This window comes from Chrysochloris asiatica, unplaced genomic scaffold (genome assembly GCF_000296735.1).
Source record: "Chrysochloris asiatica unplaced genomic scaffold, ChrAsi1.0 scaffold00095, whole genome shotgun sequence".
Classification (NCBI taxonomy): Eukaryota; Metazoa; Chordata; class Mammalia; order Afrosoricida; family Chrysochloridae; genus Chrysochloris; species Chrysochloris asiatica.
In genome coordinates, this window is record NW_006408613.1 from 260,450 (window position 1) to 277,349 (window position 16,900).

At 36.8% G+C, this 16,900-nt stretch overlaps 1 protein-coding gene across 1 annotated transcript in view; it reads left to right on the plus strand.

Moving 5' to 3' along the window:
- Window positions 1-16,900, plus strand: part of SH3YL1 (SH3 and SYLF domain containing 1) — a 117,437-nt gene that overhangs the window by 94,603 nt on the left and 5,934 nt on the right. Inside the window, exon 10 of the mRNA XM_006866717.1 lies at window positions 991-1,047. Within this exon, the coding sequence (XP_006866779.1) occupies window positions 991-1,047 (57 nt within the window). The remainder of the gene's footprint in view (window positions 1-990; window positions 1,048-16,900) is intronic.

Sequence of the window (16,900 nt, forward strand, 5' to 3'; positions counted from 1 at the left end):
CATTGACTTAGGATGTCCACATGACCCACTTCTGGCCCAGAGTTGTAGGAGTAACTGTGCTAAAGATTTTTGAGAAAGTTATCTTTGCTTCCAAAAAATACACAAGGAAGAGAGAATCACTTCTTCTTTTGAACATTGATGAGCCTGAATATTTTACCTTGGCCTGCTGTACTCATTTTGTGACTAAGCAAGGACCAGTCAAAGCCAACGTCTTAAGGATGGTCAAATGTACCAATGGAAAGGGTCTGGATCTTTGGTAATGTTGAGCTGCTGAATTAACCAAACCTGAAATTGCCAGGCCAGTTAACATTTCTTGTATGAAATAATAAAATGTCCTTGATGTTTAAGCCAACATAATAAAATAAAATAAAATCAGGTCATTTCAGAGTTGTTTTATGTAATGAGATGTTTCAGGGTTTTTCACACATGTACACTAAAAAGGTCCTAGTTAGAGTCTGTGTTCTTGTTTATCATTCCTGTATATTCATCATCTACCATATACTTTGTGTATATTCTGGATTTCTTCAGATATATATGTTGAGCTCTGCTAGCGTAGTAGTTATGAGTTGGGCTGCTAACCTCAAGGACAGTAGTTCAAAACTACCAGTCATTCCACAGAAAAAACGATGAAGCTTTCTGTTTCCATAAAGCTCTACAGCCTCGGAAACCCTGTGTAGGGTCACTGTGAGTCAGAACTGACTCCACAGCACACCACCACCCACTGTATGTTGACTTGAAACATGATCAAATAATTCTGTTTCTGTCAATTAGTGTAGTCTAAAGTAATTGTTTTACAAGTGGTGACTTGGTGTTTTTATATCTATTATATACTACATACTAATAAGTTGTACAGTGTTAAAACAGAAGTGACTGAAGCACTGTGGCTCCGTAGGATATGCACTGGGCTGTGAACCACAAGGCCAGTGGTTTAAGCCCACCGGCCACTCCATGGGAGAATGATGAAGATTTTTTTTTTTTTTTTTCCTGCAGGTAGCGGAAATGAATATAAACTCTATCCTGAACTTTCCAGTTATCGTGAGGGTGTTGGTAAGTAAAACTGTCTATATTTTAAAAATAATTTATATCTATGTTAAAAATCACAAACTTTCTAATTAATCTGATTTGTTGTTGTTGTTACGTTCTGTCAAGTCAGTTCTGACCCATAGCAACCCTCCAAGTATATAAAAATCTCTGGGAAAAAATGTTCAGTACCTCTTCTTTGAGTTACAGGATATTCAAATTATTTTTAATAGTATTTCATGAAAAAAAAAATACTATCCTTTTGTGTCTTGTTAAGTGCTGTTCAGTCCACTCTGACTCACAGTGACCCTATGAGTATAGATTTTCCAAGGAATGAGGAGTAAGTGGTGGGTTTGAACCACCAGCCTTGGGTTAGCAGTCCAGTACATATCGTACAGTGCCACACCAGGACTCTTTTTTTTTTTTGCAATAAGTCAGCTTGATATGGAAGCTTAAGGAATAGAGTTAAGGGTCACTTGAGCCAGGCAGAGCTCAGGGACTAAATGCTATTTATTCCTGAGATGTCAGCATGTAAATAAGAGGTTGATGCTCACCTGATCTTTTCAAAACTAGTTGTTTAGAAACGTGTAAGTATCAAAAGGGAATAGAAAAGTTTGTTCAGTTTAAATTATAACTTAATTCTTAATGTAATTTTTCCCTAGATTTTTGCCTCATGAACTTTATATGTTTAAGGAATGGTTTTATTTTATTTTATATGTTCAAATGTTTTAATTCTTGTTGGAAACTGATCTATAAAACTTATTAGGATTTCCTTTAATAGTGATACTCTTTTTAACCTAGCTGATTCCAAAATCCTTTAAAAAATGTTTTTTGGAAAAAACACAAGCAAACAAGAAATTGTTTAGCAACATAAGTGGGACATACATTGAGCAGAGGTAAGGCAAGAGTATGATAATATATGCATTTCTTTCACATGTATTTATGCCACTGGAATTGTAATGCTTACAGTACTGGATTTATAAACATGTTGGAGAATTAACCATTCCATTAAATTAGACATCAAAATATAAGGTACACAAATACTTTTTCAGAATTCTATCAGGAAGATAAAAATATTTTGAAACATAAACAGAATCCACTGAGCAGAAGTCAGTCTTTTTTTGATGAATTTAAGTTTCCATCTGTTTTCTTTCTTACTTAGAGCTCTGGCTTCTGCAGTCATTGAGATTACTTCTGGCAATCTTTTCCCTGATGATTCTCTTCTGAGGGGACCTGAAAAGTCCAAAGGCTAGAGTGTGTATACACAGTTGTTGTATAACACAAATATCACAAGTGGATATCTTTAACACACAGTAATTTATTCTGACTTAGTTTAGAAATCCAAATTCAGAGTGTCAGCTGTAGGAAAGGTTTTTACTTTCTTTCAATTCTGGAGGAAATTCCTGTCTCCGTTCAATATCTGTGGGCCTAGCATTTCTTGAAGACCTCCGTGTGCCTTGTCATCAATCAATATTCCTTTTTTTCTAGGAGGTACTCAACACAGGGATACTGAATTCAAAGGACACAGTCTGCTCCCAGATCTTATTTCTTGATGATAATCAGGTCTCTCTTCTCAACTTGCTTCCCTTTCCTTTCAATTCTATTAAGGGTCTGACTCAAGCAGGGATGTGAATTGAGTAAGGATGTGACTCATAATTGAGTAAGGTGGTAACATGAATAAGGGTGGAATTTAAGTCATGTCCTCTTGTAAGTATGTGACTCTGTGTACAGTTCACCCTTAATACAGCTGCCTCCTTAATATATGTTGTTGTTGTTAAGTGCCATCCAATCTGTTCCAACTCGTAACGACCTTATACACAACGGACCGGAACACTGCTCAGTCCTATGCCAACCTCACAATCACTGCTACACTTTAGCCTATTGCTACTGCCACTGTGCCAATCCATCTCATTGAGAGTTTCCCTCTTTTTTGATGACCCTTCACTTTCCCAAGCATGATATCCTTCTCCAAGAACTGGTCCCTCCTGATAATATGTCCACAGTATGAGAGATGAAGTCTGGCCATCTTGGTTTCTAAGGAGCATTCTGATTGTACTTCTTCCAACACAGGTTTGTTTGTTCTTCTAGCAGTCCATGGTACTTTCAATATTCTTCTCCAATAGGGTAACTCAAATGCATCAATTATTCTATAGTCTTTCTTCATTTTTCAACTTTCATATGCATATGAGGCTATTAAAAATACTGTGACTTGGGTCAGACACACCTAAATCCTCAGACTGATATCTTTGCTCTTGAACACTTTAAAGAGGTCTTGTGCAGCAGATTTGCCTAATGCCATACATGTTTGATTTCTTAACTGCTACTTTAAAGTGTTGAAGAGCAAATATGACAGCTTGAGGACTAAGGTGCGCCTGCCCCAAGCCATGGTCTTTTCAATAATTTTATATGCATGCAAAAGCTGGACAGTGAATAAGGAAGACCATAGAAGAATTGATACTTTTGAGTTATGGTGTTGGAGGAGAATATTGAAAGTGCCATGGGCTACCAAAGGAACAAACAGATCTGTGTTGGAAGAAGTGCAGCCAGGATGGCCAAACTTCATCTTTCATACTTCAGACATATTGTCAGGAGGGACCGGTCACTGGAGAAGGATATCATGTTTGGTAGGGTGAAGAGTCAGAGAAAAAGAGGAAGACCCCTAACGAGATGGATTGACAAAGTGGCAGCATCAATAGGCTCAAGCGTGGTATTGTGAGGTTGGCCCCGGATTGGACAGTGTTTTGTTCTTTTGTGCATAGGGTCGCTATGAATTGGTACTGACTCGATAGCACTTAACAACAACAACAGCAACTTTCATGAGTGTTGATAATAGATCCAAGCAAAATGGAGTCTTAGGCAACTTCAATCTTTTCTCCATTTACCCTGATGTTATTTGTTGCTACAATGGTGAGTATTTTTGTTTTCTTTACATTTAGGTACATCTCATAATAAAAGCTGTGGTCTTTAATCTTCATCATAAGTATTTTAAGTCCTTTTTATTTTCAGCAACCAAGCTTGTATCATCTGCACAGTACAGGTTATTAGTCAGTCTTCTTCCAATCTTGATTCATATTCTTCTACATATAATCCATTTTCTCAGATTTATACAGATTAAGCAAGTATGATGAAAGAATGCAACCCAAGCACACACCATTCCTTATTTGAAACCTCAGTGTCTCCTTGTTCTGTCTGATTGATTGCCTCATAGTCTATGGACAGTTTCTCATGAGCATAAGTGTTCCAGAATGCTCATTCTCTGCAGTGTTGTGTATAGCTTGTCATGATCCACTCACTCAACAGCTTTTACATAGTTAGGAAAGCACAGGTAAACATCTTTCTGGCAATCTCTGCTTTTAGCCAATATCCATCTGACTTCAGCAATGATACCCCTTGTTCCACATCCTCGCCTGAATCAGTCTTTAACCCCTGACAATTTCCTGTCAATGTACAGTTATTGTGTTATCTTTAGCAAATTTTTTACTTATATTATGATATTAATGATACTGTCCCATGATTTCCACATTCCTGTTGGGTCTATATTAACATATAGATGCTAGGATTTATAACTCATATCACAGAATATGGGATAATTATATCAGATCACAAATTGGAAGACAACCACACATTACTGTGGATCATAGCATACCCAAGTTGAGACATGTTTTGCAGGGACATAATTCAACCCATGAGAGGCCTCAACTATGGAACAAATTTGCTCTTATGGTCTAAACCATACTGGAATTCGTGAGAAAACTCTGTGAGGATTTTTATCTATCTATCTATCTATCTATCTATCTATCTATCTATCTATCTATCTATCTATCTATCACTCTTTGTGGGTTAAGACCAAATTAAGATTATTAAGATTGTCAAAAGTTTGGCATTAGGGTGCATGTTTTTTAGGTAGCATAGAAACCTAAACTTTTATATTACTCAGTTCTTGGTTTTCTTGTTGTTTTTTTTTAATGTTAAAGATTGTGTGGGGTAGATTTAGCTTGGAATTGACTAGATGACACTGTTTTTTGTTTTGTTTTTTAAATTATTTTATCTAATAATTAAGGAGTATCTGGGCTGCTAACTAAAAGGGTAGAGGTTCTAATCCATCCAGAGTCTCCTTTGGAAGAAAAGCCTAGACATTAACTAGCTATAGCTCATAAACATCATTGTATTTTTAAATCTCTTTGAAATCAGTTAAATTTTACAAGGACTCTTCTGTATCCTGGCAGATTATCCTTGCCAGAGAAAAGTCTCAATGTGCGCAAGATTGACCCTTACTTAAACTGAAAACTCTTTTAAGAAGACCACTATGCTAGCTTTTAAACTTGCTATATACTCAGAAGCAATCCCTGATTTTACACATGGACTGCCATCCATAATGATAATCCTCTAAATGGTGTCTACTTTCCTCCCACTGATCTTTTGTTTGATATCACTAGGAAGGTCCAGCTAAGTGGTACTTGTGCCTCTCAGTGAGACAAAGCTTATACTTGTTAGTGCCTTCAAGAGCCCACTGACCCTTCCTCTGTGAGTTCTTGAAGGAATCATTTTCCAGAACTGAAAGCCAGTCTGTACCTTCAATATGGTTACATTTATTCCCTACGTATTAATCCAAAGTCTGATTTTCCATTATAGGATTCTTCAACCTTGGCATTATTGACATTTTGGGCCAGTTTATTCTTTATTATGGGTACCAGACTTATGCATTGTAGGATAAACTAGTAATAACCTTCCCCCAAAATGCGATAACCAAATATCAGCAGAGATTGCTTTGCTGAGTAAAACTGTTCCCAGTTGAGAACCAGTAGTCTATATTAGCTCATGTGAGATCTTGCTAATTCATCATAGATCCTCATACACTCACAATAACATTGTTATCCCAAACCTGTAGACCCCCTTCTCTGAAGAATTGGCATGGAAGCACATAAAACGGGGGAAATTAAGTGTTCCGAATCAGAGTGACCACTGAAATGGTGGTGGTGGTATGTCACCAAGTCAGTTCCGACTCATAGCGGCCCTATACAGGGTTTCCAAGGCTGCAAATCTTTAAGGGAAAAGAAAACCCCATCTCTCTCCTGCTCAAATAGTCACTACAGTTTGACAAAGATTGCTTTGGTTGTGTTATACACTTTTAGTTATGATTGTTTTCTTGAAGTAGACCTTCCAAAAGTCTGAGATTCGTTTCCTGAAATATGTCTGTGGCCAAATGTGTTGGCTGCACATGGGTTACATTATGCAGGCTCCACTGAAACAGTGAATTAGCTGCTATGAGTAAGTGAAAGTAAAACAGTGATGTCCCCTTTGGACCTTGCTTTGCTAAATTATGAACCTTAGGGCAGCTGCCAATCACTAAATGTTGATTGTAATCTAACTCTGTTTCTTATTAAGTTTAGCTATGATTTGGCTAAATAACCTCTATTTGAGTTAAGCTGGACTATTATAATGGAAATGTCCAATTGTTTCAAAGATCCTTCAAAATTATTTTAAGCACAAGCAGATAAAATTTAAAGGCATATGTCACTCAGAACGGAATCCTGGTGTGGTGCTATAGGCTAATCCCTGGACCAGAAGTCAGTTTCAACCACTAGGTCAGCGCAAGGTTCAAACTCACCAGCTGCTCCTGGAAAACCCTATATTGGGTTGCTATGAGTTGGAACTGACTTAGAAGCATGGAACAACAACAGCATCACTCAGAAAGGAAAATGTCTGCAATCAGACTAATAATGAAACTTGCTTTTCTGATTGTCAAAACAGTCTTTCTTCATGAAAGTTCTTTCTTCCTTAGTGAACTTTCTCTTTCTTAAAAATTAATAATTTTTGGATCAGAATTGACTTGCTTATAGCAGGTTTAGTTTCTCTAAGAATAAAACTTATTCATTTACATTTAGCTACTGAATATCTTATGTTACTAAATGTAAGTATTAAGTTTCTAAATGTCAGAATTATCTATTAGTTTGAGCTCACTTTCAAGCTCTAAAGTCTTGTTTTGTTGTTATGTGCCATGGAATCGGTTCCGACTCATAGCAACCCTGAACAGGGTTTCCAAGGGTGTAAATCTTTACGGGAGCAGAAAGCCTCATCGTTCTCCCATGGAGCAGCTAGTAGTTTCGAACTGCTGATGCTAAGTCCTGTAGTACTGCATATAAATGTTTATTGCTGCTGTTGCTGATAATAAAAAAATTTATCTTTTCTGTTATGTATTTTAACACTAATGGCACCTTTCATGTGTTTAATGTGAATAAATAGCATGATTGTTGTTGTTAAGTGCCGTCGAGTTGGTTGATTACTGATTATAAAATATTCTTTTTGGGGTATTAAATTTCACTTATGACAGTTTGTTTACTTTGAAGAGAAATTTTAAGTAGTTTTTAATTTATTGGGGGAAAAGGAAAAAAAAAAAAGCCATCCAACATTATGACATAAAATTCAGAATGCATTCTTATTTCTGACAGTGCTGACCACCTTCATGCAGGTCTGTTGTCTTAGAGTTGACGATACCTCATGGCATCTCCATGTAGGAGTATGTTACAGTAGCGCTGAGCTCCAGCTTCCCAATGGCTGTAATATTTAAAAATAGATTGCAAGGCCTTACTTTTGAGGTACCTCTGAGTGGACTTTAACCACCAACCTTTCTGCTAGTAGCCATGCTATTAGCACTACCATTTGAACATTTGTACTACCCAGGTACTAGGTGGATATCTGTCTTTATCATTGACTTAAAATTAAGAACTATATAGTTGTCATACACCTTTACATTCTTCAATAGCTCTACCAGTAAGCATACCCCATTAGCTTATTTCTGCTCAAAACCTGGATGGGAGAAAAGAAGAATGCTAGATAATTAACCTCCTCAAACCCAACAATAACCGAGTTGCTCTTGTTGTAACTCAAGACCACCCATTTGTCCTTATACCCTAATGTCTCCCATCACTGCTTTTCCTTCTGTTTCATTTGCAATTTTCAACTCAGAGGAAATTAAACCACCACCTATCTTGGTAAACATTACTGTGTCAGATGATGTGGATTTTTATCAGTTATGCATGAGGTCTTCTCTGTCTTTTTCTTCCTTAGTTCATAATATCTTTCTTCCTCTTGTTGTTCATCATATGATATGTTCCCAAAACCAGTGAGGATTAATTCAGTTATCAGTAATTATCTAGGATCATCAGTATCAGATATTCATATTACCCTGTATAATCTGGTGAATTCAGTGACTCAGGATAATATAGTCTCCTTGAAAAATTGCCTAACAAATGAAATGTTCTGATAAATCTAAGATTAATCTGTTGAAAACAATTTAATATTTGTATGGTTACTAAGGATGTTTGAGCATAGTGTAAATAATGATGAAGAGTGCCTGGAGACAAACTCCCTAGATTCAAATTTCACCATTACCACTTACTAGCTCCCTGACCTTGAACAAATTACTTAACATCTCTTAAGTGTTATTTTTATAGCTTTAAAATAACTGTTATTTTCTACTGTTATTTTCCCCATTATAAAGAATATGACTAAGTGAAATAAAGTGGAACACATAGGAAGTGCTTATTACAGATCAGTTTTCAATAGAGAGCTGTTGTTGTTAAGTGCTATTGAGTTGGTTCTAACTCATAGTGACCCTGTATAGGGTTTCCAAGGAGCCACTGGTGAGTTTGAACTGCAAACCAACCTTGCGGTCCAGTTCTTTATCCCGCAGCATCACACCAGGACTCCATATGAAGTGGTCATGGTGGTTATGTGCCGTGGAGTGTTCTGACTTATAGTGACCTTGTGTAGGGTTTCTGAGACTGTAAATCTTTAGGGGAGCAGAAAGTCTCATCTTCCTCCTGCGGAAAGGCTAGTAGTTGCGAATTGCTAGCTGTGAGATTAGAAGTCCAACTTTTAACCTCTACACTACCAGAGCCCTTCAATAAAAAGCAGGTGCTGTTATTATAATAAATACTGATGACTCTATGCAAGGGTAAGTCAAAAAGTACTTCTATAAAAATCATAGAAACCTTTATGAAACAAACAAACAAAAAAAATCAAAACGTGAAGCCATTGCTTCTCTATATGTTCTCCACATAGGTCTGTACTCTTCTGAAGACAATGTGTCCTGGTGTGACACTGTAGGATAAGCACTGGGCTGCAAGGCTGGTTTGAACCACAAGCTTGGTAGTTCAAACTCCTTGGAAACTGCATGCAGGTTCACTATGAATGGAACTGACTCACTGGCACTTAACAACAACAACAACAACTCTCCAAAAAATTCTGTGCTTTTTGTTTGGGTATCCTTTAAATGTTCTATTTAGATGTTCTTTAAGTTTGAAGAAGAAAAAGAAGTCTAAAGGTGGCAAGATCAGGGTTCTAAGGTGAGTGGGGTAATATTTCCCAATGAAATTCACATAGGAAAGCCCTTGCTATCTTGGAAAAATGAGCAAGTGCATTGTGATGGAAAAAAAATAATTCCTTCGTGAAAATTTCTTGGCTTTTTTCTCATCAATGCAATTTCTATTTTCCATTTTCTTAAAACTCCTTTACAATAAACCCCATGATCATCTGTTTTCTTTAATAAAATATATTATGTTTATGCCTTTGGAATTCAAAAAACAATCATCATACCCTTTTGAGCTGATCTCACTGCCTTGAATTTAACTGGCCTTGAAGGTCCCTTTGAAAGCCACTATTTTGATTGGGTCTTTTTATTTTTCTTCTTGTTTTGAAGCTACCCTAATGAGACTAAGCCAAGAACATCGTTGAGAGTTTCCACTGATCACAGAGACATATTTATCCACTGACCAGAGACATTTAAACAGGTTTTGTTATGAGTAAGCTCTTATATATATATGAGCTAGAACCCTAGTGTTGTTGCTGTTTAGTGCTGCTGAGTCAGTTCTGACTCAAACAATCCTGTAGAGGGTCTCCAAGGAACAGCTGGTGAGCTTGAACTGTAGATGCTGTAGCTCAAACCAACCATGCGGTCCAGCACATTAACCCACAGTGCCACACCAGGAAACTTGTTGTTAAGTGCCATTGAGTCGATTCCGACCTGTAGCGACCCTGTAGTGATCCTGTTTCCAAGGAGCAGCTGGTGAGCTTGAACACTGACCTTGCAATACAAATGACTTTGCAGTTTGATGCATTAGCCCACAGTGCTACACCAGGACACTAGTATCATTTATTTTACTTACTTTCATATTTTTAGTATAATCATCTTTCATATTCATCTGAAAATTTTTAAATAGTATTACAAATTTGTAAGTCTTTGGTAATTAAAATGTATATGACTTCCAGAACATTCCCATGTTTTCACACATATCCTTTATTTCCTTTCTTCTAAGGATGGAAGAAATAGGTTAACTGAGGAGTGTTATTGATTACCTTCATTAATCCAGATTGAAGTTTCTATGTAAAATCCTAAATATAATTATTGTTGAGAATAATCTTCAGAAATGTTTTTTTTCTCTTACATCAGTTTATATGTGTCTGATGTAATGACAGTGAAGCACAGTATGAGTGTTTTGTTGTACATATCCCATATCAATTTAGTGTCATAGTTAATTATCATAGTTTTTAATGATGACTGTTCATTATACGTTAGCAATTAATTTGCATTGTTTATTTCCAGGCTATGCCAGTTTTTCTTTTTGTAACAGTCTTTTAACTTTGCTCCTTTGTATCGCTATACTAAAATTAAGTATAATACAAATATATTCAAATATGCATAATCCTTTGTTATAGGAAAAAAAAACTAAATACACTAGTAATATTGCTAATGTAAATATATTTACTATTATTAAATTGTTTATTTCGGAAGAAATCAAAGAATTAGTTATCACATACTCTATAGAAAGAACTGTAGCACCATCTTGTGTGAGCTATAAACTCAGTCTCTGACAATATAATATAATTTTAATATATATATTTACTATTTTTATTACCTACTGAAAATCTAAATTCAGTGTTTTTCCTCTTTTTTATGATACAGTATTAAGGTCTCAAATAAGTAACTGATTTAGAATTCCATTATTTATGTTTTCTGCATCTCTGCACTTAGATGTCTATAACAAGAATCTAACTGCCTAATTTATGTACAATATTATATGCAATGCAGAAACATTGACTTCCATGTAAAATAAGTATACACAAAGTGTCTTTTTCTTGCGTTATATTTTTTATGATGTACTATAGTTTATATCTTTATGGTTCTTACTCTCATGTTAGTCATTTAATTCTCAAGGTATTTTTTTTCAATTTGCAGTTTTTAAGTGCTGTTGAGTTGGTTCCAACTCATGGCAACCCAGTATAGAGTTTCCAAGGAGCAGATGATGAGCTTGAACCAGTGACCTTGCAGATCAAACCAAGTTTGTAGTCCGGCGTATTAGCCTGTAGTGCCACACCAGGACTCCAATATAGCACATTTAATTCCACACAGGATGCTAAAATACTGTTTCGTTTAGTCAGTTGTGACTCACGACCTTGTACACAGAAGAATGAAATGCAGCTGGGTCCTGCTCCATCCTCACAATTGCTGTTATGCTTGAGACCTTTGCTGATGCCACTGTGCCAATCCATATCATCTTCCTCTTTTAATTGACCCTTCAGTTTACCAAGACAAAATCCTTCTCCAGGGACTGGTCCCTTCTGATAACATGTCCAAAGTATGAGAGACGAAGTCTCACCATCCTGACTTCTGAGGAACATTCTGGCTGTACTTCTTCCAAGACAGATTTGCTTGTTCTTCTGGCAGCCCATGGTACTTTCAATATTCTCCTCCAACACCATTGACTCGAATGCATCAATCTTTCTATGGGTTTCCTTATTTCTTTTCCAACTTTTGCATGCATATGAGGTTATTGAAAATACGATGGCTTGGGTCAGATTCACATTAGTCCTCAAACTGAAAAGTTTGTTCTTGAACACTATAGAAATGTCTTATGCAACAGATTTGCCTAAAGCAAGTTCTTGATGACTGCTTCCATAGTGTTGATAGTAGATCTAAGCAAAATGAAGTATTTGACAACTTCAATCTTTTCTCCATTCATCCTGATGTTATTTATTGGTCTAGTGATGAAGATTTTATGTTCTTTACATTGAAATGCAACCCATACTGAAGGCTGTGGTCTTTGATCTTCAACAGTATTTTAAGTCCTCTTCACTTTCAATGAGCAATATAATATCATTTGGGTATTGAAAGTTTTTAGTGAATCTTCCTCCAATCCTGATGCCATGTTCTTCTTCACATAATCCAGTCTTTTGGATTATTTGCTCAGCATACAGATTGAATAAATATGGTAAAAGTATACAACTCTAGTGCACACCTTTCCTAATTTTAAGCCATTCAGTGTCATCTTGTTCTTTTCCAATAGCTGCCTTTTGGTCTATGTACACATTCCTCATAAGCACAGTCAAGTGTTCTGGAATATCCATTCTTCACAATGTTGCCCATAGCTTGTCATGATTCATAGAGTTAAAAACCTTTGCATTTTTAATAACTCATAGTTAGTACCAACATCTTTCTGGTATTCTATGCTTTCAGCCAAGATCCATCTGAAGTCAGCAATGATATCCCTTGTTGCACATCCTCATCTCAATCTCAGCAAAATCTTACTTGCGTGTGATATTAATGGTATTGTTCAATGATTTCTACATCCTCCCTCCAAAGTGCCCACAAATAAGGATCTCTTCCAGTCAGTTGACCTGGTAGCTGTTTTCCACAAATTTTGGCATAGATAGGCAAGTGCCTCCAGTGCTGCATTAGTTTGTTTAGATCAATTCCCAGAGACTTCTTGTTTGCCAATGCTGTAAGTGCTTCTTGGGCTTCAGTACCATTGGCTCTCAATCATATGTTACCTCCTGAAATGGTTGAACATTGACTGTTTATTTTTCCTACAGTGACACTGTATTCTTCCCATCGTCTTTTGATGCTTTCTACATCATTGACTATTTCACTCATTTTGTTGTTGTTAGGTGGTCCAATGTTTATGCTACACTAGGACGCCATAGAATCCTTTAATATTGCAAATCAAGGCTTATCTTTTTTCTTTAGCTTTTTCAGATTGAAAAATGCTGAACATGTTCTTTCCTTTTGATTTTTCTAACTCCTGGTTTTTGTACATGTTCCTTATAATACTCTGCTCTGTCTTTTCGAGCTACTTTTGGAAATTTTATGTTGAACTCTTTTACTTCCTCATTTCTTCCATTTGCTTTAGCATTTCTATGATGGGGAACAAGTTTCAGATACTTTTTTCTTTTCTGTCTTCTTAATGACCTTTTAACAATGAATGCAACACCATTCCTCTTTAAGTTTTCATTCCCGGCATTGTAAACCATGTGGTTGTCAGATTCAAAATGGCCAATACCAGTCCATTTCAGCTCACTAATGCCTAAGATAGCAATATTTATGCGTTCCATTTCATTTTTGACAATTTCCAATTTTCCTAGATTAATACTTCATACATTCCATGTTCCGATTATTAATGGATGTTTACAGCTGTTTCTCTTCATTTTGAGTTGTGCCCCATCAGCAAATGAAGGTCCCATAGGCTAAACTCCCACAGGATTTACTCCATTCATGTCATCACGGTCAACTCTACTTTGAGGAGGCAGCTCTTCCCCAGTCACATTTTGAGTGACTTCCAATCTGAGGGACTCATTTTCCAGCACTATATCTGACAGTGTTTCTCTGCTAGTCATAGGTATTCAGTGACTAAATATTAGAAAGTAGTTCATCACTTTTTCTTCCTAGTCTGTCTTTTTCTGGAAGCTCATCTGAAACCTGTCCACCATGGGTGACCTTGCTGGTATTTAAAATACTGGTAGCATAGCTTCCAGAATCACAGCAACACACAAGCCACCACAGTACAACAAACTGATCCAGATCAGTCATGAGGTACAGCGCTATCTGTGATAGGATAATATCCATGCTCCTGCAGGTAAGATCAGTTAATACCATTATTATACAAATTTACACACCAACCACTAAAGCCAGTGAGGATGAAATAGAATAATTCTACCAACTTCTTAAATCTGAAATTGATCAAACATTCAATCAAGATGTATTGAACATTACTGGTGATTGGAAAGCAAAGGTTGAGAACAAAGAGGAATGATCAGTAGTTACAAAATATGGCCTTGGTGATAGATAGAAATGATGCTGGAGATCACATGATGGAATTCTGCAAAATCAAGAATTTGTTCATTTCCAATGCCTTCCTTAGACAGTGTAAGAGACGATTATACACATGGACTTCACCAGATGGAATACACAGAAATCAAATTGACTACATCTGTGGAAAGAGACGGTGGATAAGCTCTATATCATCAGTCAAAACAAGGCCTTGGGCAGATTGTGGAACAGACTATCAATTGCTTATATGCAAATACAAACTGAAGCTGAAGAAATTGAAAACAAGTCCATGAGAGCCAAAATATGACCTTGAATATATCCCACCTGAATTTACAGATCAAATTTGAAAAACAGATTTGATACATTAAACACTAAACACTGAAGACCAGAGAGTTATGGGATGACATCAAGAATATCACACATGAAGAAAGCAAAAAGTCATTAAGAAGACAAGAGAAGGAAATGATCAAAATTGATATCAGAAGAGACACTGAAACTTGCTCTCCAGCATAGAGATGCTAAAGCAAATGGAAGAAATGAGGATGTACTAGAGCTGAACAGAAAATGTCAAAGGTCAGTGCAAGAAGAAGATAAAGTCAAATATTACAACAAAATGTGCAAATATCTGGAGTCAGAAAACCAAAAAGAAAGAACACCCTCAGCATTTCTCAAGCTGGGGTACTGAAGAAAAAATGCAAGCCTCGACTTTCATTATTGAAAGATTCACTGGGCAAATTATTGAATGATGCAGAAAGCTTCAAAAGAAGATGGAAGGAATATACAGAGTCACTGTACCAAAAGGAAATGGTTAATAATCAACCATCTCAAGAGGTCACATATGATCAATAGCCAATGATACTGAAGGAAGTAATCCAAGGTGCATTGAAGGAATTGGCAAAGAACAAGGGTCCAGGAATTGATTAAACGAAAATCGAAATATTTCAAGAAAGTGAGGCGGCACAGGAGACATTCATTCATCTATGCCAAGAAATTTGGAAGACAACTATCTGGCCAACTGATTGGAAGACATCCATCCATATTTTTGCCCTTTCCAAAGACAGATGGCCCATGGAGTGTGGAAATCATCGGACAATATCTTTGATATCCCATGCAAGTTAAGTTTTACTAAAGGTAATACAGAAACAGCTGCAAGCATACATTGACAGAGAACTTCCAGAGGTCCAAGCTGGATTCACAAGAGATTGTGGAACAAGGGTTATTGCTGATGTCCGATGGATCTAGGCTGAAAGCAGAGAATACCACAAACTTGTTTACCTGTGCTTTATTGACTATGCATAGGGTTTCGATTGTGTGGATCATGACAAACTATGGACAACATTGCGAAGTATGAATTTTCCTGAACGCTTAATTGTATTCATGAGGAATCTGTACATGGACAAAGAGGCAGTTGTTGGAACAGAACATGGGACCTGTGAATGGTTTAAAATTAAGAAAGGTGTGCGACAGGGTTGTATTTTTTTACCATACTTATTCAACCTGTATGCTGAGCAGATAAACTGACAAGCTGGGTTGTATGAAGAAAAACATGGCATCAGGACTGGAAGAAGACTCATTAACAAACTGATGTGAAGATGATACAACCTTACTTGCTGAAACTGAAGAGGACTTAAAATATTTACTGATGAAGATCAAAGACCACAGCTCTTGGTGTGGATTGCATCTCAATGTAAAGAAAAAAAAAAAAAAATCCTCACCACTGGACCAATAAAAACATTCTTGTCAACAGAGAAAAGATTGAAGTTGCCAAGCGCTTCATTCTTCTTGGATCAACTATCAACACTTATGGAAGCAGCAGTCAAGAATTCAGATGACGTATTGCATTATGCAAATCTGCTGCACAAGACCTTTTTAAAGTGTTGAAGAGCAACAATGTCAGCTTGAGGACTATGGTATGCCTGACCCAAGCAATGGTATTTTCAATAACCTCATATGCATGTGAAAGCTGGACAGTGAATAATGAAGCCTGTAGAATAATTTATGCTTCTAAGTTATGGTGTTGGAGGAGAATATTGAAAGTGCTATAGGCTGCCAAAAGAACCAACAGATCTGTGTTTGAAGAAGTGCAGCCAGAGTGCTCTTTGGAGACAAAGATGGTCAAACTTTGTCTCTCATAATTCAAACATATTGTCAGGAGAGACCAGTTACCGTAGAAGGGTATCATATTTGGTAAGGTGGACAGTCAAAAAAGAGGAAGACCCCCAGTGAAATGGATTGGCAAAGTGGCAGCATCAGTGGGCTCAAGCGTGGCAACAATTGTGAGGTTGGTCCAGGACCAGGCAGTGCTTCGTTCTGTTGTACATAGGGTCACTATGAGTCGATACCGATTCAATGGCACCTAACAACAACAATGACCTTTTGCTTTTTACCTGTATGGTGTTCTTGATGTCATCCCACAACTCATCAGGTATTCCATCATTAGTGCCTAATTCACTAAATCTGTTTTTTCAGTTTAACACTAGAATTCAGGTGGGATATGTTCAAGGTCATGATTTTGCTCTCGTGGACTTGTTTTCATTTTCTTCAACTTCTGTCTAAACTTGCATGTCTGCCCTGGCCTTACTTTGGCTGATGATAATGACGATATGCTTCCCCACCTTGTTTTTCTACAGATGTAGTCAATTTGATTTCTGTGTACCCTGATCTGGTGAAATCCATGTGTTGTTGTCTTTTGTTGTTGTTGTTGTTAAGTGCCGTCGAGTCGGTTCCGACCCATAGCGACCCTGTACAGGGTTTCCGAGGGTGTAAATCTTTACA